This window comes from Notechis scutatus, chromosome 4, assembly GCF_049901735.1.
Source record: "Notechis scutatus isolate UNSWTSFEM ecotype Mainland chromosome 4, rNotScu1.2, whole genome shotgun sequence".
Taxonomy (NCBI): domain Eukaryota; kingdom Metazoa; phylum Chordata; class Lepidosauria; order Squamata; family Elapidae; genus Notechis; species Notechis scutatus.
In genome coordinates, this window is record NC_142012.1 from 81127132 (window position 1) to 81150953 (window position 23822).

At 40.8% G+C, this 23822-nt stretch overlaps 2 protein-coding genes across 2 annotated transcripts in view; one reads left to right on the top strand and one right to left on the bottom strand.

Moving 5' to 3' along the window:
* PPIF (peptidylprolyl isomerase F) overlaps positions 1 to 183 on the top strand; it is a 99074-nt gene extending 98891 nt beyond the window's left edge. Inside the window, exon 6 of the mRNA XM_087963951.1 lies at positions 43 to 183. Coding sequence (XP_087820077.1) covers positions 43 to 49 — 7 coding nt within the window. The 3' untranslated portion in view covers positions 50 to 183. The remainder of the gene's footprint in view (positions 1 to 42) is intronic.
* ZCCHC24 (zinc finger CCHC-type containing 24) overlaps positions 1 to 23822 on the bottom strand; it is a 122534-nt gene that overhangs the window by 59934 nt on the left and 38778 nt on the right. Inside the window, exon 2 of the mRNA XM_026678378.2 lies at positions 21572 to 21772. Within this exon, the coding sequence (XP_026534163.1) occupies positions 21572 to 21772 (201 nt within the window). The remainder of the gene's footprint in view (positions 1 to 21571; positions 21773 to 23822) is intronic.

Genomic DNA, 23822 nt, shown 5'->3' on the forward strand with positions numbered 1-23822 from the left:
GTGAAACATTTCTAATTCGAAATACCTTTTATTTTTCCACAGTTGGTGAAAACCCACCCAAATCGAGCCATTCAGGAGTTATTGATTTTTTTATTTTATTTTGATGCTGCATGGAGCTGTATGATCTTTTTTTTCTAAGTTTGTTAAATGTGTCCTTTTTAACAGTAAATTGCTAAAATTAGCAGATGCCTCCCTCAAGAAAGAAAGAAAGAAAGAAAGAAAGAAAGAAAGAAAGAAAGAAAGAAAGAAAGAAGAAAGAAAGAAAGAAAGAAAGATAATAGATTGATAGACAGACAGACAGAAAGATAAAATTATTGTCACTTTGAATGTACACTAATCAGCATACATTAAAATGAAATTTCACTGCATACAGCTCTCAAAGGGTCTCCACCTCCAATGTACACTACATAGACATGGCAAAATAAATAAATAAATACAAAATTATGCATATACCCACATATATTATATGACACAGAGAAATAACACAGTCTAGTAGAAACAACATACTATGACAGAAAGTGATTCATTTGCTATATTTCTGCTTTAATAATATTATGACTCTAATAATGAATCATTGAAATCCATATGAGTGAGATGAGCACCCTATAAGTTCCAGAGAGAGACAGACAGAGAGACAGAGACAAAACAATGATGGATAGATGATTGATAGATAGATGGATGGATGGATGGATGATGATGGATGTATGGGTAGATGATAGATAGATAGATAGATAGATAGATAGATAGATAGATAGATAGATAGATAGATAGATAGATAGATAGACAGATAGATAGAATATACAAGTGGCTCTAGAAACAACACATTGGTATTTACTGTTTTCATTCTAATATTCATCATCAACTTTCTAGCCCTCGTGGTTATATTTCTATAGACAGAAAGTAAAGATGAAGAGACAAGTATATTTCTCAATATACTGTTCATTTTGTCTTTCTCAGTCCCATATCTTGTAATAGTCCATTCAGAGCTTTGGCATTCTACTAGAAGATCTCACTTAAATATAATTGGGGCTCAGCTATCCAAATAGAGATCATCTTATGGAAGTTTCACTTGAATGTGTTCAAACTTAAAAATAACTATTTAAAGCCAACTATCTAAGATCTGGCAGTCAATCCCACTGAACTTGGTAAGATCTATTTTTGCATCGATGCCCTTCGTACCTGACATAAATTGAGGCTCGGGCTTCTGAAGAATCCATAGGCTTGCTCTCAACTGACATCACAGCTCTGTCTTGAAGAAAGACTGCCCCCCCCCCCCCAAAAAATCCTCATTCAAGGCTTTTGAAGGAGACAGGGCCTTCACAGGAAATCAACAAGAGTTCCTCAAAGGTTGTGCATTCTGAAGGCCAGAACATGGAAGATTCAACAGATAAATGGAAAGATGCCTCTGGGGTTCTCTCTCCAAGCTCTCATGTTAGATTTCCAACAATTTCAATCTACAATGTGTGGCTCACCATTAATACAATCAAGAGAGTCCAGAGATATTTCACGAGAAGAGTCCTCCACTCCTCTACTCATAACAGAATACTTTATGCCACCAGAGTTGAAATTTTAGGCTTAGACAATTTAGAATTATGATGATGCTGGTCCGATCTAAGTATAGTATATAAAATCACACATTGCAATGTCCTACCTGTCAATGACTACTTCAGCTTCAACCACAACAATACATGAGAACACAATAGATACAAGGTAAACCACGCCAAATTCGATTGCAGGAAATATGACTTCAGCAACAGAGTGGTCAATGCCTGGAATGCACTACCTGACTCTGTGGTCTCTTCCCCAAGCCCCAAAAACTTTAACCTCAGACTGTCTACTGTTGACCTCACCCCTTTCCTAAGAGGTCTGTGCATAAGCGCACCAATGTGCTTACAGTCCCTGTCCTAATGTTCCCCTTTTATTCATATCCATTTCATGTATTCATAATCATGTTTATATTTATAACTGTTATCTAATACATGCACAACAAATAAATAAATATTAAAAAGCTACTGTTGACTTCACTTATCCTTGCACAGTTTTGTCAGCAGATGAGACCACTTGAGCTCAGATAGTAGGCTTCATAAGCTACTCTGAACCAATCTTTCAGTTCAGATATTCACTTTTTCCAAGTAGAAGTGATGCCAGGAGAGAGATAGGGGCTGGGACAGCAACTCACACATTTGATGATTTTGGCAGAAGGACTGTCACCCAAGAGGAGTTTCTCTGTTCATTAAACTATTCATGATATATTTTCTGTGGTTTTAATTGAGCTACAAGCAAAACAGGCTTTGCAGTCTGTTATCACATCAGACATTTTAAGAAAAGAAAAAAAAAGACTGGATTTTACTCTATTTTATACCTCCATCTTATTCCATTACCTCAGCAGGGGGCAGTATATGCCTGACCAAATTTTCTGGGGTAGGAAGCTAAGCAGGTTAGTAATTTGCATGGGAAAATCCAAAGACTGTACAGTAGACTAATAATAACATTAGGTTATTCCCAATAAACCTACCAGGATGTGAATATGAAATCACCATGAGTCAAGCTGAACCTATAACTTAGCATAACAGGGTTGGAAGGGACCTTGAGGTCTTCTAGTCCAACCCCCTGCTCAAGCAGGAGACCCTATACCATTCCAGATAAATGGTGAGTATCTCTTCTTAAAAACCTCTAAGGATGAAGCACCCACCCTTCTTGGGATTCAAACTGTTCCATTGATCAATTGTTCTCACTGACAGGAAAGTTCTCCTGAGTTCTAGGTTGGATCTCTCTTTAATGATTTTTCCATCCATTACTTCTTGTCTTGCCCTCTTTGGAGAATAGGTTGACCCCTTCTTCTTTGTCAGCTCCACAGATACTAGAAGATTGCCCTTACATTACCCCTAATCCTCCTCTTCATCACACTAGACATTCTTGGTTCCCTCAATTGTTCTTTGTATATTTTAGCCTCCACTCCCCTAATCATCTTTGTTGCTCTTTTCTGCACTCTTTGAAGACTTCATGAACCATTTATTATAGCCAGTAATATACCTCCTTTTAAGATATCATCACATAAAGAAAATATTGAATTTCTAGATGACAAAGGTCTCTGAGTTTGCTTGTTTTCTTGCAGACGTTTCATGACGCAACTAGGTAACATCATCAGTGCTAGTAAGGAGTGGGGCTTGCTATCAGTTTATATTCTGGTGTCTTTCCATGTTGGTGGGTTTGGTCTTAGAGATTCTTTGAATGGGCTGTTTACTGTTGGCTTCTTTGGCACTTTCTTGACTGGGGTGTTGTTTACTTGATTGTTGGTCTGATGTTTACCTTGGAGTTGATCTATGCTGATCTGGGGGCTGATGGCTGGTGCTGGAGACTTTTTTGTTTCTTTTTGGGTTGGGTGGTAGTCTCTTTTGCATATCTATGGAGATTCTCAGACATTCAGGTCACAGTTGACCCAAAGGTGCTTTTGCAAGAGGCAACTGGACTTTTCTTTGAAGATGTTTCGCTTCTCATCCAAGAAGCTTCTTCAGCTCACGAAACGTCTTCAAAGAAAAACCAGAAAGTTTGGTTGCCTCTTGAAAAAAATCTCTTTTGCTTTGTCTAGAGATGTTGTTAATGTCTATCTGTCCAGGTGACTTGTCAGAGTCCCAGGCTCCTAGAAATTCCCTAGCATTTTTGGACTTGGCTTGGTTTACTCTAGGAAATATCCATCAATTACTCTACTCCATTTTTCATTGTGTTACCTCTTCCCGGGACACTATTCCCAAATGAATCATGTCCTGATCTGTAAGATGACCAGAAAAAAATCTGGACTCTCAAAGAAGTGAGTAAGTGAGGAGACAACTTTTGACCTCAGCATCAGAAACAACCAACAGAGCCCAGCGGCGGTTGACACACTTGCCCGAAACTATTTTTGAACACAGTCAAAGCATTGTGTAAAGAAAGAAAGAGCTGTACAGAGGAAGCATTTTCTAAACACTGGTTAACTTGCATGTGGAGATTCCAGTTGGACAAGAAAGAGAAAGCGCTAAAAGTCGATCTTTTCTTACAAGATGCAAACATAGCCCACGCATGTCCAGGAAATAGTTTATCTTTCAAACAATACAATTGACAATGTGAGGAGATTACTTGTAGACTTGTGACAGTTTTGATAGCTAACGTCCTTCCTTAAAAGGCACCGATAAACATCCGCTGGCACCTAGAAACTCAAAGGGCCCGTCCCATACTTCTGTCAAAATGACAGCTAAAAACCACTCTATGAGGAGGCCATTTGCACAAAATTGGAAAAGTGACAAGATCCCTATGGGTGAGCATGTGATTAGAAAATATTAGAATGTGTAGAAATGAATAGATTAACGCTTGCTATAAAGGAGAAAGAACAAACCGAATATTATATGACATATGAGCTATTTTATGGATGATTGGAGAATAAAAACAGAAGTGAGAAATAAATGGAGATTAGTGAAATAAAGAAGAGATGTAAACAATATGATGATTACTATTAATACAATTGTTAAGATTATTATATCTATTATAATATTATATTTTCATTGGAAGATGTTAAGAGGGAGAAATGAATAGAGAGTCTTAACGCCGATTATTATTATTATTATTATTATTATTATTATTATTATTATTATTATTATTATTATTAATTTAATCTTTAGTGAGATTCACAGCCTTTGGGGCTGGTTGGTAGCTCAACAGCTTGAGTCCTAACCAAGGACCTAGGAACTGTTCAGGTAGCATCGGAGGATATAAGCTGTTCCAAGTAGGGTGGTTTTTTTTGGAGAATCAGGGTATTCAAGTCTGATAAATTCAGGATTTCCAAATAGCGAGGCAGCCCTTTAAGTTTTGCTCCAAGAGCTCCAATTACAATTGGGATAACACACAATTTCTTTTTCCAAAGTCGCTCAACTTCAGTTTGTAAGTCCCGCTACTTTGTAATTTTTTTCTTGCTGCAGTCTTCAATTCGTGCATCACCAGGTATTGCAATGTCAATGAACCAAACCTTTTTATTTTCCTTTTTATTATTATTGTTATTGTTATGATTATATTAGAGAATTATTATCAATGTGACGAATACTGTAAATTTTGATTGTAATAGTACAGAGACATTTGTATCCAGACGACACACTCTTTACTAGAAGATTCAAGTTAAAAAAACTTTTTTAAAAAAAGATTAGCAGTTGTCTTGCTGAGGAGAGCAGGAAAATCTGGAAAAGAACAAACTTCAGAAGGCTTCAAAATCTGCAAAGCTGCTGCCTGGTGAAGAAGAACCCCATCTTGACATCAATAAAGTCTACCTTGGATGTCTCCCTGCCAATTTACTCAAATACGCCTTTTCAAGAATCGTGGTTAGAAATTTAGAAAGCATTACAACCAGAAAGGAAACAACGCCTGTTAAAGTCATACAAAGTCACACACAGGCCATGAAGGGCATCATTATTAAATCTTGCTGAAAAGGGACAATGTGTTTCCCCGGCCCTCTCACTCCATTATAGGTGCTTGTTCTGATCTAGGCTTCCCAAGATCACGAAGCAGACTCCTTGTCCCAATAAAACCCCTTTTATTTAGGTTAAAGTGAATTCCTCTCTAGCAAATTCCTGGCAAACAGCCTTTCATGAGGTTTCATAACTACAGACCATTTTTTTTCAGGCTTGGAGAGTTGCCAGGCCGATATCTTCCAAATGCCACACTGTACAGACAATACTTGGCAAGAAGTCTGGAACAAATCTTAACACTAATTAAATGAACTAATTGTCTCCTGCAAACTCCATTCCCATTTGCTTCTCTTCATTCCCTATGGGGAGGGGCTATTCACTATCCACCTGTGCCCTTACTCCCAAGTCGACCCCTGTTCCATTGTTGCTAAATGAACCACTGCATGCATTACATTAGTAACACGGTTGTGAAGTGAACCTGTTGACTTTACTTGTCAGAAGGTCACAAAATCACGCGACTCTAGGACACGGCAACCGTCATAAATATGAATCAGTTGCCAAGCATCTGGATTTTGATCATGTGACCATGGGGATACTACACAGTTTTAAGTGTGAAAAACGGTCATAAGTCACTTTCTTCAGAGCCGTTGTAACTTTGAACAGTCACTAAACCAACTGTTGGAAGCCGAGAACTATCTGTACCACAGACAGGATTCACACACATCACTACTAATCTATTTTTATATCATTAAATGGCTTCACCAACACCATTCTTATTTTTCCAATTTTTTTTAAATTATTTCCTTTGCTTTTGCTTGGCATAGATTTATTGTTCTTTCTGTTTCAAACATTGCTCTGCAGTTGACTTTCGGGATGCCAGGATTACATTTTTTCACACTGAACTATTCAGTAAATGCAATTAAAATATACATCCTGCAGTACCTTACAAATTAAAACAAACAAACAAACCACCCTAATCTCTGAATTTGGTCTGCTTTTGAATTTGGGGGAGTTATGACAGTCTCACAGAGGTATGAAGGAATGAAGAAGCAATAGGAAAAAAATGTATTTTTGTTATTGCTTTTGTTAATTTAAATTAGCCTGACAAATAACTCCATAACAGTTGCTAGTGTTGTCCTAAGCAATTATTGAATCCTAAGCTATTCATGAGATCTACATTTCTTCCAGACTTTGATGCAAGATTTTGCCTACTCTTTTACTTATATCTTGGCTTGCTGAAGTCTCTTTCCCACCAAAGATTCCTGCAGATTCATTCTTAACACATTCTGAAAGAAACACATTGTTTTGGCTGATAAGCTTAAAGGGTATAATCTCTAATTTTAGTTCATAAATGTAGCTGTCGGATGGTTAAGTCGTGCTTCCAGGTCCAGAAAAAACAGAAAATAGATTTTCACAATGCCTTGATAATATTTAAACTCCCCAGAACTTGATTGGAAACAGTCTAAAGAATAGCACAGTCCAAAAACATACTATTTTGCTATTATTCAATCTAGCACATTTTGCAGTCATGGAAGACTACTGTAACTACTAAAAAGTTAACAACTGCAGTGATTAGCTTAACAACTGTGGCACAAAAGGCCGTAACATGAGGCAAAATTCACTTAACAAATGTTTTTCACTTAGCAACAAAAATGTGGGGCCCAATTGTGATTGAACATCACATATCATGGCAGAATTGTTTCTTCTCAACCCAAGTAGGATCCGATAGCACTACCGCTCAGCACCAAGGAAATGCCCTTATTCCACCTACCCAGAATTTTCAAAACTCTTCTGCGTATATATAAAAGTCTTCTGCATCCGGTCTGTGACTGTAATCAAAAATATTATTATTAAACTCTTCTGCAAGCCCCTTCCCCACCTTCTATGTTCCTCCATTTTGTGAAGCAGCAGGTGCCAAAGCAAATTTAGCAGCAACCTATTTTTACCAGTGGAGAAACAGCTGCGTGGAGGGAAATAAACAAGCTCCACACCAAGTGAAAATTCCAGCGCCATAAGATATCTGGCACTCACCGTGACCAGAAAACCCCGTAATTTAAGTACATATATATATGTTCTAGGTTCATTACAGGGTTGCATTCAGCAGGTTCTGACCAGTTCTGGAGAACCGGTAGCGGAAATTTTGAGTAGTTCAGAGAACCGGCAAATCCCACTGCTGACTGGAGATTTTACAGTATCCTTCCCCTACCACGCCCACCAAGCCACGCCCACAGAACCAGTAAAAAATTTTGAATCCCACCACTAGTTCATTAGGTTAGATATAAAAGGAGACCCTGTTGGTTTTGTTCCACTAGTTGTTGATGACTCAAGGGGGCGCTGCTTACCTCTGTTTCAACACCATTGAGCCACTGCTGTCTGAAGACGTTTCCATGGTCATGTGGCCAGCATGACATCACGGGAGAGCTTTTAACTTCCCACTGAAGTGGTACCTATTTATCTACTTGTATTTGCATGCTTTCAAAACTGCTAGATTGGCAGGAGCTGAGGTGAGGTCGGGAGCTCACCCCATCGTATGACATTTGGTCTTGAACCTGAGCTGCCGGCTTTTCAGATGACAAGCCCAGTGCACCTTAGCTGAGCTACCACACTGCCTCAGGTTAGATGTGGGATCAGAATCATAGCTGAGTGAAATTAATCTGGTTCAAGAGCAAGAAGGCTCCCTTGGTGATTCCAGGGGAGGGATCCAATAATTGATGGCTAACAGAATTAGGACAGTGAGGTGCCTGTCACAATTTTCTAGCAAAGTAGGTTCAACAAGCATGTGGCAAACTAAACATGATGCCCAAGCAGAAATGAGATTAAAGGAACTGAAGAACAGCAATGACGAAGGTAGAACAGCCTATGTTCACAACTATTAAGCTGTGGAACAGTTTACCTCCTAGAGTTGTGGGTACTTCATTGCTGGAAATTTAAGGAAAAAATTGACAATCATTTGTCCAAGATGGTATGAAGACTCCTGCCTGGGCAGTGGTTTGGACTAGAAGATATCCAAGGTCCTTCCAACCCTATGGATCTATGATTGTGTTGTGGTTTGCTGGCAACAGGTGCGGATGGCTGAGGTCTTGGAGAGTGACGATGGCTGAGGTCTTGGAGAGTGACGACTCAGATGAGGGGTCTGCGTGTGATGCAGGGATGGGGCCAGGACCATCAGGGAGTGGAGTGCTGCCTTTGGAGATTGTGGAGGCTGGCAGCAGTGAGGAAGAGGCCCCCAAGGTGCCTGTGCCGAGTGTGCATGCGCAGGGCTGCTCGAAGGAAAGAGCAGCTGCAGCAGCATGGGCGACTCGGGAGTAAGGCTGCAAGGTAATGACCCCTCCCTTAAGGGATAAAAGCCAGCTGAGAAACCAAAGTTCTTTGCAGGAAGCAAAGAAGTTTGTGCACTCAAGCCTTGTGAACATTCGGGATATCTTGGTTGGTGTTTGGAGACTCTTTGTGTTTGAAATATTTCTTAGTTACTTGGTCTAGTGTTCTTGGCAGCCTTGCACCACCTTGGCAAGGCTCGTTCTTATCAGAGACAATTAATTTGAAATAGCCTTTTAACCGGGAAGGAACGGAATTTGTAAATAATCATTAAAAGGTTGTGCTGTTACCTCTGTTTCATGTTTGTTTCCTTGGAACAAGGTTTGGGTCAGAACAGATTGCTCCCATTGTTTCCTCTAATGGATCATTCCACAACTGGTGATCACCAGATGTGAGGTCTTTACACAACTCCAGAATTCCAAATATGTATGGTCATTATTGAGCTTTGGGGAAGCTGAAGTCCACAACTCTATTTGAGGATAAGTCTGGTCTATTATTTTCCTTCATCCTAACAATATAATATTGAGACGCAGTATATAACAGAATCTCTGACTTAACTAGGATGATCAGATCAGGGTTGCAAAACCACACACAGCCACTAAATGTCAACAAAGAGATATGGTGGGTGTGGGAGATAAATTCCACCACCTACTGGGTCAACTGAATTTTTGCAGCACAGATTTGGGAATTTTCTCAATTACAATTATGGGTTTTCTAGGAATAAATCCCAAAATGATTTCAGTCTCCAAGAAAAAGTGTTTGAGATCTGCAACAGTTGCCCAAATGTTCATGGCAAATGGCCTGCTAGGAAATTGTATTCTGCCCACACAGTTGACTCTCGCTAAGATTTACAACTTTCTTTAAGGATCCAGCAAGCTTTCCACATACCTAAATGAGAGCAAATGATTTGTTCAAAACCTAAGCATGTAAACAATGGACCAAAAGAGCCATGTGAATTCCACTGTCTACAACTAGAAGATCAAAAGTTTTGGTCAAAGTGGCTTTTTTCCACACATAATTCTGTTCCTCCAGGTTACAGACTGAGCCAGGATAAAGGAAATATTTCAACATATCATGGGAAAGGCTGAGTTTCTCCCCTCCTCTTTTGTTTCAGCCTGGCCTGGAGCAACAACAACCTTGGCCCCTCTTTGCTTTCCAACCGAGTTTGGCAGGCCACCCTAAAGAGGTCAGGGAAGGTTCAAGAGAGAAAGTGAAGGGTTTTCCTGCCTTTAAATATATAGCAATTCAGTCTTGAGAACAGCTTCTTAACTATCATGTCTGAAGCTCATTCAAAGGAAAAAATATCCTCTGTGAAAATCATCTAAAGAGCATTCTATGTAATCAATGTTTTCATGTCCAGGCAACCGCACAAGTACCACGTTTCCCTGAAAATATGACCTACCCCGAAAGTAAGTCCTAGCTTTATTTTTACACATGCAAGCTCTACAATATAAGCCCTACCCCCCAAAATAAGCCCTAATTAAGACCCCACTGACTCCAGGCTACATGGGTAAAAATTAAGTTAGAGCAGGAAGGGGAGGGGGGGTGGAGCTCCCCTACTACTTTCCTTCAGGCAGTTGCAGCCAGGCCTCACATACCCCAACGCCTGCTTTGCCAGCCCATTTCTTCTGCAGCTGGCAATGCTTTTCTGAAGGCCTCTGCAGCCGATAGCAGAGCTTCGGATCAATCTAGAGCTCTGTTATCAGCTGCAGAGGTCTTCAGGAAAGCCTTGATGGTCTTGCTGGCCACAGAAGAAAAAGTTCCTGAAGGCCTCTGACAGTGAAAAGGAGGCTGGAGGCGATGCGTGCAAGTGAGTTGAGTCAGTGGATGACACACACACCCCCCAAAAATAAGACCTGGTGCCTTTTTTGGTGGTAAATATATATATATATAAGACAGGATCTTATTTTGGGGGAAACACAGTATCTTTATCTTGATGTTCTTACTGCACCAACTTCTTGTTGAACTGAAGATCTTCAACCAAAAGGTTGATTTTTTTCCCCTTCAAACCACAACATGAACTTTCACGTTAAAGGCCTTTTTTAAATCTGTAGCTTTTTACGCTTTCTATCCTGTGATATTTTCTCCACAAAGAAGAGGGGAGTCAACCTATCCCCCAAAGCACCTGAAGGCAGAACAAGAAGCAATGGATGGAAATTAACCAAAAAGAGAAATCCAATCTAGAATCAAGGAGAAATTTCCTGATGGAACAATTAATCAGTGGAGCGGTTTGCCTTCAGACATTGTGGGTGCTCCATCACTGGAGGTTTTAAAGAAGAGATTGGTCAGCCATTTGTCCAGAATGGTATAGAGTCTGCTGCTTGTGCAAAGGATTGGACTAGAAGACCTCCAAGGTCCCTTCCAACTCTGTTATTCTGTTACATTCCTTCCATTCCCTGCTTTGAAGAGGTCAACCCATTGTCTTTATTTACCCTTCTTCTCTTACTCTCCTATTTCCTTTGCCACCCTTTCCTTAAAGATCTGTCTTGTCTTCTCTCTCTTCAGGACCTCTTTGGTGACCAGAGGAATTAGAAATAACCTGGTTCGTAGCAGAAAGTTGCTATGAGGTTGGTTTCCAGCCAATGGTGAAGTTTAGGGCTGCCTCTGTAATCGTAATTCTATACAGACACCAAACAAGGACGAGTGAAATATTGCATGTAGCTTAATTTCCTGAAAATCCGCATGTTAAGTTTCTAGTCCCTGACATTCGTTAAGATACATGTGAAGAGGCATGAATAATGTTACTGTAAAAAGGGACACAGTGGCTCAGTGGCTAAGATGCTGAGCTTGTCAATTGGAAGGGTCAGCAGTTCAGCGGTTCGAATCCCTAGCGCCGCATAATGGAGTGAGTTCCTATTCCTTGTCCCAGCTTCTGCCAACCTAGCAGTCCCCAAGCACATAGAAAATGCAAGTAGAAAAATAGGGACCCTTTTGGTGGGAAGGGAACAGCGTTCCGTGCGCCTTCAGCATTTAGTCATGCCGGCCACATGACCACGGAGACGTCTTTGGACAGCTCTGGCTCTTCGGCTTTGTAATGGAGATGAGCACCGCCCCCTAGAGCCAGAAACAACTAGCACGTAGGTGCGAGGGGAACCTTTGCCTTTTTAAAACTTCTTAAGCCACAGAGATCTAAGGCTTCTGTAGTCTATCTAGTTCCCTATTCCTCCCCTAGCTGAGTCCCTTAATGAATCTTAAACAAAGTAGAATAAATTATGCAAAACAATATTCAATGCAGGGAACACGGAGCACAATCTTCTTCCATCAAAGCATGGAGATCAGCAGAAGACATCACAATGGTTTGGTATGAGTAGAGTCCTTTCCTAGACTGGCTGGGAAGAATATATCGTGTTGGCCGGTATTACCAACCACAACAAGTAATACAGCAAGGAAGTTTCATAAAACATTGAATTGTAGAGTTGGAAGGAACAGTCATGTTACAGATTCCAAAACTCTGCAGGAATTCAAAGAAAGCAATCTCAAACAGATGTCTGTTCTTCTTTCTCTTCAACATGCTCAATGGAAGGCAGCACACCAACCTCCCTGTCATGGGCTCTCTTGTCAAACTTCTGGGTTAGAAAGACACCCCCTCCCCCCAAATGCAACTGGAATCTGCACTTCTATAATTTTAAGCCATTGTTCCACATTCTGCACAAAAATGAGTATTGAGCTTCACTTGAGATACAGAATAGGATATAGAATAACAGAATTGGAGAGATCTTGGAAGTCTTCTATATCCAACCCCCTTCTCCAGCAGGAGACCCTAGACCATTTGAGACAAATGAATAGAATAGAATAACAGAGTTGGAAGGGACCTTGGAGATCTTCTAGTCCAAACCTCTACCTAGGCAGGAAACCCTACCCTACTTCAGACAAATGGTTATCCAACATGTTTTTTTAAAAAAACTTCCAATTTTGGAGCATTCACAACTTCTGGAGGCAAGTTGTTCCACTGATTAATTGTTCTAACTATCAGGAAATTTCTCCTTAGTTCTAAGTTGCTTCTCTCCTTGATTGGTTTCCACCCATTGCTCCTTGTTCTGCCTTTGGGTGCTTTGGAAAATAGCTTGACTCCCTCTTCTTTGGGGCAGCCCCTGAGATATTGGAAGACTGCTATCACGTCTCCCCTGGTCCTTCTTTTCATTAGACTAGACATATCCAGTTCCTGCGACCATTCTTCATATGTTTTAGCCTCCAGTCCCCTAACCATCTTGGTTGCTCTTCTCTGCATTCTTTCTAGAGTCTCAACATCTTTTTTACATCATGGCGACCAAAACTGAATGCGGTATTCCAAGTATGGCCTTACCAAGTGGTATTAACACTTCACGTGACCTTGATTGTACCCCTCTGTTTATGCAGCGTACAACTGTGTTGGCTGTCCATACTCTTCTAATAAACCTCCCACAACTTCTAAAGGCAAGCTGTTCCACTGGTGAATTGTTCTCACTTATTGGGAAATCCCTCCTTAATTCCAGGTAGCTCCTCTCCTTGATTGGTTTCCATCCGCTGCTTCTTGTCTTGCCTTCGGCTGCTTTGGAGAATGGGTTGACCTCCTCTTCCTCTTCTTTGTGGCAGCTCTTCAAAGCCTCCCCTAGCCCTTCCCTTCATCAGACTGTACTTTATATTTCAAGAAACAATGCGGCAAGAGAACGAAATTCACTGTTTTCATGGTGCTGCATGGAAACCAGAACTCATTCTGTCCTCCTTGGGGAAAAGTCGATGAGAGTAAAACGGACAATGACAGAACTTGGATTCCTGCTCCATGAAAAAAATGAGATGGAGTAATAAATTACCACCATGCTTCTTTTCCACCCAAGTTGGCTAAAAGGTTGCTAAGCACATCTGAACAACGACTGCACAGATTTTATCTGCAGGTCCTCGGGAGCAGATACTAAGCTAAATCTCAGCTGCTTCAGCAGAGCAAAGGGAAGCAGTGGGACTGCTAGATCAGCAAACAATCCTGGAAAAAAAAATGATGTCCCCTTTTTGAAAACTCACATCTGGCAGGAAGCTTTCCCTTTTGGTTGTGAGGTTTTTAGTTTCCTTCTTCTTCTTCTTCTCCTTTTTTTTTTTTTAAAGTGGAGGCCTGGCCTACATCCCTTCTCTATGCCCCCAGTGTTCCACATCCCTTCTCAAAACTTATTTTGGGGGGCCACCTATTTTCTCAATTTAGATTAGAACCACTTAGTCTTTCGGAAGAAATGTAAACAGACATAGGCTTCACAATGTGCCAGTTAACCCTGAGCTCCTGATATAGTATCACTTTGTTTAATATAAGGAGAATAAGCAGAAGCTACAGCAGCTGTATCGCCTCCACAGTTCAAAACAGGCCACAACACAGAATAGCTCAGGGTTCACACTTGGTGCTAATGAACAAGAAATGCATTTTTTCTCAAAGACCAATCTCCTACCTCTTCATTAAATAAAAAAAAAAAGTCTTATTTCCTACTTCCAGGTTCTGACATTCCAAAATAGGGATTCCTCCGGCTAAGAAGGAGATATTTCCACTATCTAGTGGCTCATGAGTGTGTTTGTTGGTAGATGTGTTGTATCAATGATTTTATATTGAAGCGGGAGAGTTATTCAGGTAGTCCTCGACTTGCGACAATTGAACCCAAACTGCCTGAAAGATCGCAATCCAGTCTCTTCTTGAAAGCCTCCTCTACTCCATCCTCTATGCCTAGATGAAGCTCCTCTACTCCATCCTCTATGAGCTTTGGTGGCGCAGTGGTTAGAGCGCAGTACTGCAGGCTACTTCTCCTGACTGCCAGCTGCCTGCAATTCAGCAGTTCAAATCTCACCAGGCTCAAGGTTGACTCAGCCTTCCATCCTATCGAGGTGGGTAAAATGAGGACCCAGATTGTTGGGGACCATAAGCTGACTCTGTAAACTGCTTAGAGAGGGCTGTAAAGTACTATGAAGCGGTATATGTAAGTCTAAGTGCTAGTGATATTGCCCTTCATTCCTTTCTTCCCTCCCTCCCAGTGGTTAGAATGAAATATTGCAGACTAATTCTGCTGAGTGCCAGCAGTTCGATCCTAACTGGTTCAAGGTTGACTCAGCCTTCCATCCTTCCAAGGTGGGTAAAATGAGGGCCCAGATCATTGGGTGGCAAGAGGCTGACTCTGTGCACCACTTAGAGAGGGCTGTAAAGCACTGTGAAGCGGTATATAAGTCTAAGCGCTATTGCTACTTCACCAAAGACTGGTTACAGCAACAATAAGACAAGATCGTGGAGAATGACCAATGGAACAAAAATCAACAGGAATCCCCCCCACCATTTCAAACAGGAGTTGGACAAGTCCCATGTTGTGATAACCTTTGGGGAATGCAAACATTCAGCTCCTCACTGGCTGACCAGCTTTGGTTCTCCTATCTAGTATTACACCAGATGTCAGGCAACTGCCTTCCTCTCGCTGAGTCCCACCCCGCATACCTCTCAGAAAAAAAAAGAAAACCACTTCAGACTCTTATTCAGCACAAGTCAGAGGCATCAGGATGCACATGAAAGAAAGAAACAAAACATACTCGCAAACACATGTTTCAGACATGCATGCGCCCTAGCCTTTGCATGCATCACTCTGGTTCTTATTAGAAAGCATACTACCTTCCATATGGACATCGATTATATAACCGTCAAAATATTTACTAATCGGTTTGGAATATTTTATAACATGGGAACCAGAGGTGGTATTCAGCCAGTTCTGACCAGTTCTGGAGAACCGGTAGTGGAATTTTTGAGTAGTTCAGTAGTAAAATAATTTGAATCCCACCACTGATGGGAACTTTTCTACAAATGGGCTAGTTGATAGATGCAGAGGTGGATTGATGTGAAATATGGACTACATGGGAAAGAAAAAACTGATTAGTAATTTTTTTGTGATTTTAACAGACGCATAAAATTACACATGTTCTCCTATCCCTAGACAACTTAACAACAACAACAAAAGGAATTAGCTTTGCGGACTGGAACCTAAACAAGAACTGCACACTTCCTTACTTCCTTCCTCTCTTGGGGAAATTGCAGGGTCAAAAAACCCTTGATTTGCTCTATGCATTTCCATCCTGACCCCCCTGCTTTGCTTCAAAACATTTCCAATGTTTGTTACTAGTTGGAGTCTAAAGTTTCAGCTGTTCTAGGAATCTTCTCCTCCAAGAAACCCGATGCACCAAAAGGAAGGGCGTTTTTTTTTTTTTTAAATTTGGAGAAGGGGGGTAAACCCCCACATCTGGTTCCCATTAGCAGCTTCATGCCTGCAGAAGTAGGAATGGAGCAGTTGAGCATTTGGAAATGTATTTCAGAACCAAGGTGGGGTGGGAAGAGAAATAAATAAAACCAACCTTCTCAGTGGGCCGAACAAGGAATGCTAACGGGCCTGCAACTCTTAGTTTGTTCTTTCCATGCACGTGCAGGTGATCCTGGATTTATAAACATTCATTTAGTGGCCATTCGGAGTTATGACGCCACTGAAAAAATTGGCTTATGGGACCCCACCCTTTAGGACTTTCTGGTAAGATTCACTTAACAACCGTGTGACCAGATTTAACAATTGTGGTGATTCGCTTAACAGTGGTGGCCAGAGAGGGGGCAAAAGGGGGAAGAATTCACCAAATTGAAAGGGAAGATCATCTGAATGCCCTACGATAATTTAGCAAAAAAAGAAAGAAAAGCGATTCGTTATTTCATGGTTGTAAACCAGGCCTGGTCTCAGCAACTGCTTTCTCACAGTTTTGCGGTCACATTAATCTACGTCTTTAAATGGGGAAGCTGTCAATTTCCCACGAGATGCCAGGTGTTTGGAGAGCTGTAAGAACCAAATGTTTGGGCCCCAGACCCTTCCCCCCTCCCAGTTCTGCCAAGTAAATCTGAGAGGGCCCACCTCCTTAAGAAGGACCATGTTCTTTGTTAAATATCCTTTGGAGCAGGGGTCTTGGCAACTTTAAGCCTGGTGGACTACAACTCCCAGAATTCCCCAGACAGCTGGCTGGGGGATTCTGGAAGTTGAAGTCCACCAGGCTTAAAGTTGGCAAAATTGGAGAGCTCTGCTTTGGAAAATGGTAAGTGATAGAAAACCCAAATGAGAGGGAACCATGAAAAAAAATAAAAGTGAGGAAAACTTTGCTTGATGCAGGACTGAACTGGTCTTTTCAATCCATGTGTTTTACATGTCTCTGTTACAAAGAGATGGTGGAGTTTGAATTTTATTTTATTTTTATTTATTTATTTGATTTGTCAATTGTTTACAAGATAATAAGTACAAGTGTATACATAGTTGTGAATATATGAAATGGGTACATATAAGAAAAATAATAGAATAAGAGAAACAATAGGACAGGGACGGTAGGCACGTTGGTGCGCTTATGCACGCCCCCTACAGACCTCTTAGGAAAGGGGTGAGGTCAATAGTAGACAGTCTAAGGTTAAAGTTTTTGGGGTTTGGGGAAGAGACTACAGAGTCGGGTAGAGTATTCCAGACATTGACCACTCTATTGCTGAAGTCGTATTTCCTGCAATCAAGTTTGGTGCGGTTTACTTTGAGTTTGTATCTGTTGTGTGCTCTTGTGTTGTTATGGTTAAAGCTGAAGTATTCATTGACAGGTAGGACATTGCAATGTATGATTTTATATACCATGCTTAAGTCTGACCGAAGACGGCGTAATTCGAGGTTTTCTAGTTTTAGAATTTCGAGTCTGGTGGCATAAGGTATTCTACAACGAGTAGAAGAGTGGAGAACTCTTCTTGTGAAATACTTCTGGACTTTCTCAATTGTGTTAATATCACATACGTAATAAGGATTCCAGACTGATGAACCAAATTTGCTTTGGTCCTGAAGATCAATTCAGTTTGAAATTTACTAAACAATCTGCTGTTGTTGTTTTGTTTGAACACCCTTTTCTTCTTCTCCGTTTTTCTGGAAAGTGGGTCCATTCTTAAATCATTTTGAACCATGGTGTAAACATGCCCTCAATCCCTGGTAGGTATCCTGCTGCTTTGCAGGATCCATAGCCTCTGATCTCCGATTTTGCCAGGTTGGGGCCAATGTAGCTGTGCGATTCAACCAGTGTAACAACCGGTTCAGTAAGCGCACACGCAAAGGGCAGAGGCGGGTTGGCAGGGCCAAATAATCACCCGGTTCACCCAAAACGGTCCAAAACGGTCGAATCCCACCCCTGTGCCTATAGGAACTGTAGTCCAAAATCATCTGGAAAGCATCAGGTTGCCTTCCTGTCTTCTTGAAATTAGATGATCTTTCCTACAAAGTCTGTGAGGTGTTATTACCCCCCAATATTGATTTTCCAAACATTAAATAAATGGTGTTGAAAGCCAAGTCCACCGACAACGAGAACATTTTCTTGTAACTCTTATCATCTTCCAGATAGAAGGCTGAATATTAAAAGAAACCACCTCTTTGCCAGGGAGACAGTTCCAAACAGTTTGGCACACCCAGTGGGAAAAAACGGCAACATTTTTTTACCCCCAAAACCACATGTTGATATTTGAGTAACAAAGCTTGCTTGGTTCCTTCCTTCCTTCCTTCCTTCCTTCCTTCCTTCCTTCCTTCCTTCCTTCCTTCCTTCCTTCCTTCCTTCCTTCCTTTCTTCTTTCCTTTTCCTTCCTTCCTTCTTTCTTTCCTTCCTTCACTTCCTCCCTCCCTCCCTCTTTTTCTTGCTCTTTCTTTCTTTTCTTTCTTTCCTTCCTTCCTTCACTTCCTCCCTCCCTCTCTCTTTTTTCTTTCTCTATTTCTTTTTCTTTCCTTCCTTCACTTCCTCCATCCCTCTCTTTCTCTTTCTTTCTCTCTCTCTTTCCTTCTTTCCTTCACTTCCTCCCTCTTTCTCTTTCTCTCTCTCTTTCTTTTTCTTTCTTTCCTTCCCTCCTTCATTTCCTCCCTCCCTCTCTTTTTCTCCCTCTTTCTTTCCTTTTCTTTCGTTCTCCTTCCTTCCTTTCCTCCCTCCTTCTCTCTTTTCTCTGTCTCTCTTTCTTTTTCCTTTCTGTCTTTCTTTCTTCTTCTTCACTCTCCCTCCCTTTCCTTCCCTTCCTTCCCCCTCTCTTGCTCTCTCTCTCAAAATGATAAAAGCAGGGTCAGACAGCTAGAAGGCAGAAAGTGAGGAAGCAGCCTTTGGCAGAAGCTCAAGACAAAAGTCCTGGCAAGAAAATTTGCTCTTCAGTTGGTTGATCCATGTCAACAACATACTAACTTGAATCCACCTAGGTTGAGAAGAAAGAGAGCAGCAAGGAGGCACTAACAAACGCCAGTGCGGTAAAGAACTTAACAGTTGTGATACTATTTTTTTGTTTTCCAAGGACTTTATCCAAATTCGAGGTGAAAAAAAGATGAGAGGAAATCAAATCTGAGGCTGTGTGATCCTCCCTCTTTCCCTCTTTCTCTCTCACACACATAGTAAATATTAACTAGGTCCCATAGCAAAGAAATAAGTTCAGTCTAAATGTCTCATTAATGGAAGGTGAACTTGTGAGGGCTTTTTGGAGGTGTGAACTGGTTCACATCCATGCATGTTTCTTATTCCAGAGGAAACAATCCAATACATATCAAAGCACTGAGAAGAAAGACCTCCTCTCACATCTCCTGAAAATCCACAACTTTTAGTGGAATTAAGTGTGGTATTGCCTGTATAAACCCTGTAGTAGATACACAGGGGTACCCATTACTCAATGTCCACCTTGCCCACCACTCTGCATCCGGTCCTTGCTAACTGACTTTTCACCAGGAGAAAAAGGTTGATTAGGCAAATCCTAATTCAACTGAGTCTCAAATTAGTGCAATCTCATCTAACAACCAGAAAGTTCAGATTATTTTATACCAGCTGCTTGTTTTCTTCTTCTATTCTTGCTTCTCCTGGTTACTTAGCACTGTGTATCTGGTCAACTTACTTATCTCTCCTGGGCACAGTTTCAATTTTCTATTGTTTGAGATTTTTTCCCTTGCCTGTACATACATAGGAAGGAGTATTTTTAAACCTGGTTAAAAAGAAATCTAACTAATCTTAACATATGTAAGATTGTTTAAGTTAATTCTTATGCATTCTCCCAATCATCATGACCTTTAGAACCTAATTCCAAGCCAAAACCTGGGCCCCATCTAAGAAAAATGAAACATCGATTAGAGCAAGGTTCTATCCTTAGGTAAGAAAAACCAACTATTATAGGTATAGACTAGGTGGAACTTGGCTTGATGCCAGTAACTATGAGAGGGATTTTGGGACTCCTAGTAGACAATCACTTAAAAATGGGCCAACAGTATGCAGCCAATGCAATCTTAGGCTGCATTAATAGAGGGATAGAATCCAGATCACATGAAGTTCTAGTACCTGTTTATAAAGCCTTAGTAAGACCACACTTGGAATACTGCATCTAGTTCTGGTCACCACAATACAAAAAAAGATGCTGAGACTCTGGAAAGAGTGTGGAGAAGAGCAACAAAGATGATTAGGGGACTGGAGGCTAAAACTTACGAAGAACAGTTAAGGGAATTGGGTATGTGTAGTCTAATGAAAAGAAGGACTAGGGGAGACATGATAGCAGTCTTCCAATATTTGTGGGGCTCCTACAAAGAGGAAATTGTTTCCCAAAGCACCAAAAGTCAAGACATGAAACAAGGGATGGAAACTAATCAAGGAGAGAACTCTTATTATTCTAATGTTCTAAGAAAGTTATTCACTGAATACAACTACAAAAAGGAGTTCAATATCCCTGAAGCGACTTTTCCCAACTCTGTGTTTGCTAACTGACTTCTTCAGCTTTGAAGTCTCTTGGATGAAAAGCTAAACATCTTCAAAGAAAAACCAGAAAGTCCCAGTTGCCTCTTGAAAAAAAGCACCTTTGGGATAACTGTAACTTGGGTGACTGAGAAGCTCCATTAGATACCTTCCTTTGACATTCAGAAATTAAGAATAACAGGAAAACAACTATTCGTTTAGCGATCATTCAGAGTTACAATAGCACTGAAACAGAAAGTGACTTAGGACCATTTTTCACACCTTATGACCACTGCAGCATCCCCGTGATCAACATTTGGATGCTTGGCAACTGGTTCACGTTTATGACCATTACAACATCCCGGGATCATCTGATCCTCATTTTGTAATCTTCTGACAAGCAAAATCAATGGAGAAGCCAGACTCATTTAACAACAGTTTGGCTCATTTAACAACCTCAATGATTCACTTAAAAACTGTGGGCAAGACAGGTCATGAAATGGGGGTCAAAACACACTCAACGGCTGGCTCGCTTAGCAACGCAAATTATGGGCTCGATTGTGGTTGTAAGTTGACTATACATGCTCAACCTTATTTGTAGATCCCATGTTTCCCTGAAAATAAGACCCTGATTTATATATTTTTTTGCCACCAAAAAAGGCACCAGGTCTTATTTTGGGGGGATGCCATCCACTGAATAACCCCACTTGTGCATGTCGCTCCCGGCTGCCATTTGGCTATCAGAGGCCTTCGGGAACTTCTTCTTCTGCAGCCGGCAAGGCTTTCCTGAAGGTCTCTGCAGTGGATAACAGAGCTCTGGATCAGAAGAAGAAATGGGCTGGTAAGGCAGGTGTCAGAGTGTGCAAGGCCTGGCTACAACTGTCCAAAGGTAAGTAGAAGGGCAGCTCCACCCCCCCACTCCCACCTTAACTTAATTTTTACCTGTCCACTCTGGAGTGGGTGGGATTTTAATTAGGGCTTATTTTGGGGGTAGGGTTGATATTGGGCGTATGTGTAAAAATCAAGGTAGGACTTACTTTCAGGGTAGGTTATATTTTCAGGGAAACAGGGTAACAGTGCAGGAAATAGGTCTCCCCAGATTTCATGGCCCTTACCTGTGGGCAATCTTTGATGTAGTGTCCCTTGTTAAAGCAAAGGTGACACAGATAGTTTGGCGGAGGTCTCTTGCTTGGCTTTCTGGCATCCGATGATAGGGAAATGTCGGAGAAATGTTCCGTAAGGGAATTCAAGCCATCCACGATGTTATTGAGAGAGCCGTAAGGAGAAGCACTCTTATACAGACTGCTGTTCAAAGCCTGGAAAAGAAAAAGATAAATCTGGTTATTTTTTTTCCTCCCCAAGACGAGCACTTTGTCAGCGTTCCAACGAAACTCCCAATTATCATTCTGCACTCAGGAAACAAGTTCATCCAATAAGAATGAGAAGTAAGAATTTATTCGAGAAGTCATATTGGCACATCTGGGAAAACCCGAATCTGAGAGTTCCAGGTTTTCCCTTCCCCAAGAGAAAGTCAAAGATTCATCCCCTGCATCCACCAGTTCATATATGACTCAATCAAACATCGTCCCAACTGGAGCCATTCCTCCAGACGCTTATCCCCAGGTGCAGGGTAACTTGTCCTTGACTTCTAAAAAGGAATGTTGTTGAATCTAATCTTCTACTCACTAAGAAATCCTCTCTCCTAAATTCCCAGGCACTGACTGTGGCAGCCTCGAAGCTTCCAAGTAAAATATGGCTTCCAAGGCTGACACACTTCTAAGTTATCCTCCATTCAAACAAAAGCCACATTTCAAATGGTGACAGTTACAACCATAGGGACATAGTGCAATCAAACCAGAGGGCAGGAAAAGAAACAAGGGGTGGATAGGAGTTAAGGAGAGATCAAACTTGGAAGTAAGGAGAAACTTAGAAGGTCCACCTGGTAGAACTCAGTAGGGCTTTCTCTATGGTGGCTCCCTTCCTTTGGAATATCAACCTCACAGAAATTAAATTGTCCTCCTTTTTTGATCCTCTTTTGCAGGCTCTGAAAATCTGATTTTGCCCCATGGGCCTGGGGAATCTAGAGTGAGATGGAGCACATAAAGAGTCTTGTTTGGAGAAGGCGGGTTACTGTTTTTACTGCTTGCATATTGGGTTTTCATTTTTTTTTGTAAGCTGCCTGGAGCCACTGAGAGTGAGTGGGCGGCCATATAAATTCAATAAACAAACAAATAAATAAAACTTCCTGACCGGGAAAACAATTAATCAATGGGATAGCCTGATTTCTGGAGTTGTAGGTGCTCCATCACTGGAGGTTTTTAAGAAAAGATTGGCTAGTCATTTGTCCAGAATGGTATTGGGGGGTTGGACTAGAGAACCTTGAAGGCCCCTTCCAACCTTGTGAATCTTTGTTCTACAATAATTAAAGGATAGACAGAAGGATAACAGACTGATAAAATCTATTATCAGTCCAGAAAGATAACCATTGATCGATTAGATGAAGGTACATAGTCAAAGAGAGAGATTTTAAAATTCCACTCATGCAATTTATTTATCTGACTCCCATGAAAAATCAAATAATAAAACTAAAATTGGGGCCCTGATCCTAACAAATCTTCTGCAGGATTTCAGTAACTGAGCTGAGTTCAAGGCTCTCTTGCCCACTTCTTAGTTGTAAACAAATGATATACATAACTGTATCAAACAATCATTGCCCATTTTAGTAGAGTAGAGTAGAGTAGAGTAGAGTAGAGTAGAGTAGAGTAGAGTAGAGTAGAATAGAAGAATAGGATAGGATAGGATAGGATATGGAATAGGAATAGAATATAGAATAGAATATGGAATCGAATAGAATAGAATCGAATAGAATAGAATAGAACAGAACAGAACAGAATAGAATAGAATAGAATAGAATATGGAATAAGAATAGAATACAATAGAATATGGAATCGGAATCAGAATAGAAATAGAATAGAATAGAATTCTTTATTGGCCAAGTGTGATTGGACACACAAGGAATTTGTCTTCAGTGCATAAGCTCTCAGTGTACATAAAAGCTATAAGTGATAAATCATGATCATAGTCATCATAAAAATACAATCATCATAAATCATAAGATACAACACTTAGTGATAGCCATAGGATACTAAATAAGAAATCAACATAAATCGTACTAGGATACTAAGTAAACAATATAAATTGTAAGATATAAGCAACAAAGTTATAGTCATAAGGAGATAAGGAGATAGGTAAAGGAAGGATGAGAAGAAGAATAGTAATATGGTCTTAGTAAATAGTCTGACAGTGTTGAGGGAATTAGTTGTTTATCAGAGTGATGGCATGGGGGCAAAAACTGTCCTTGTGTCT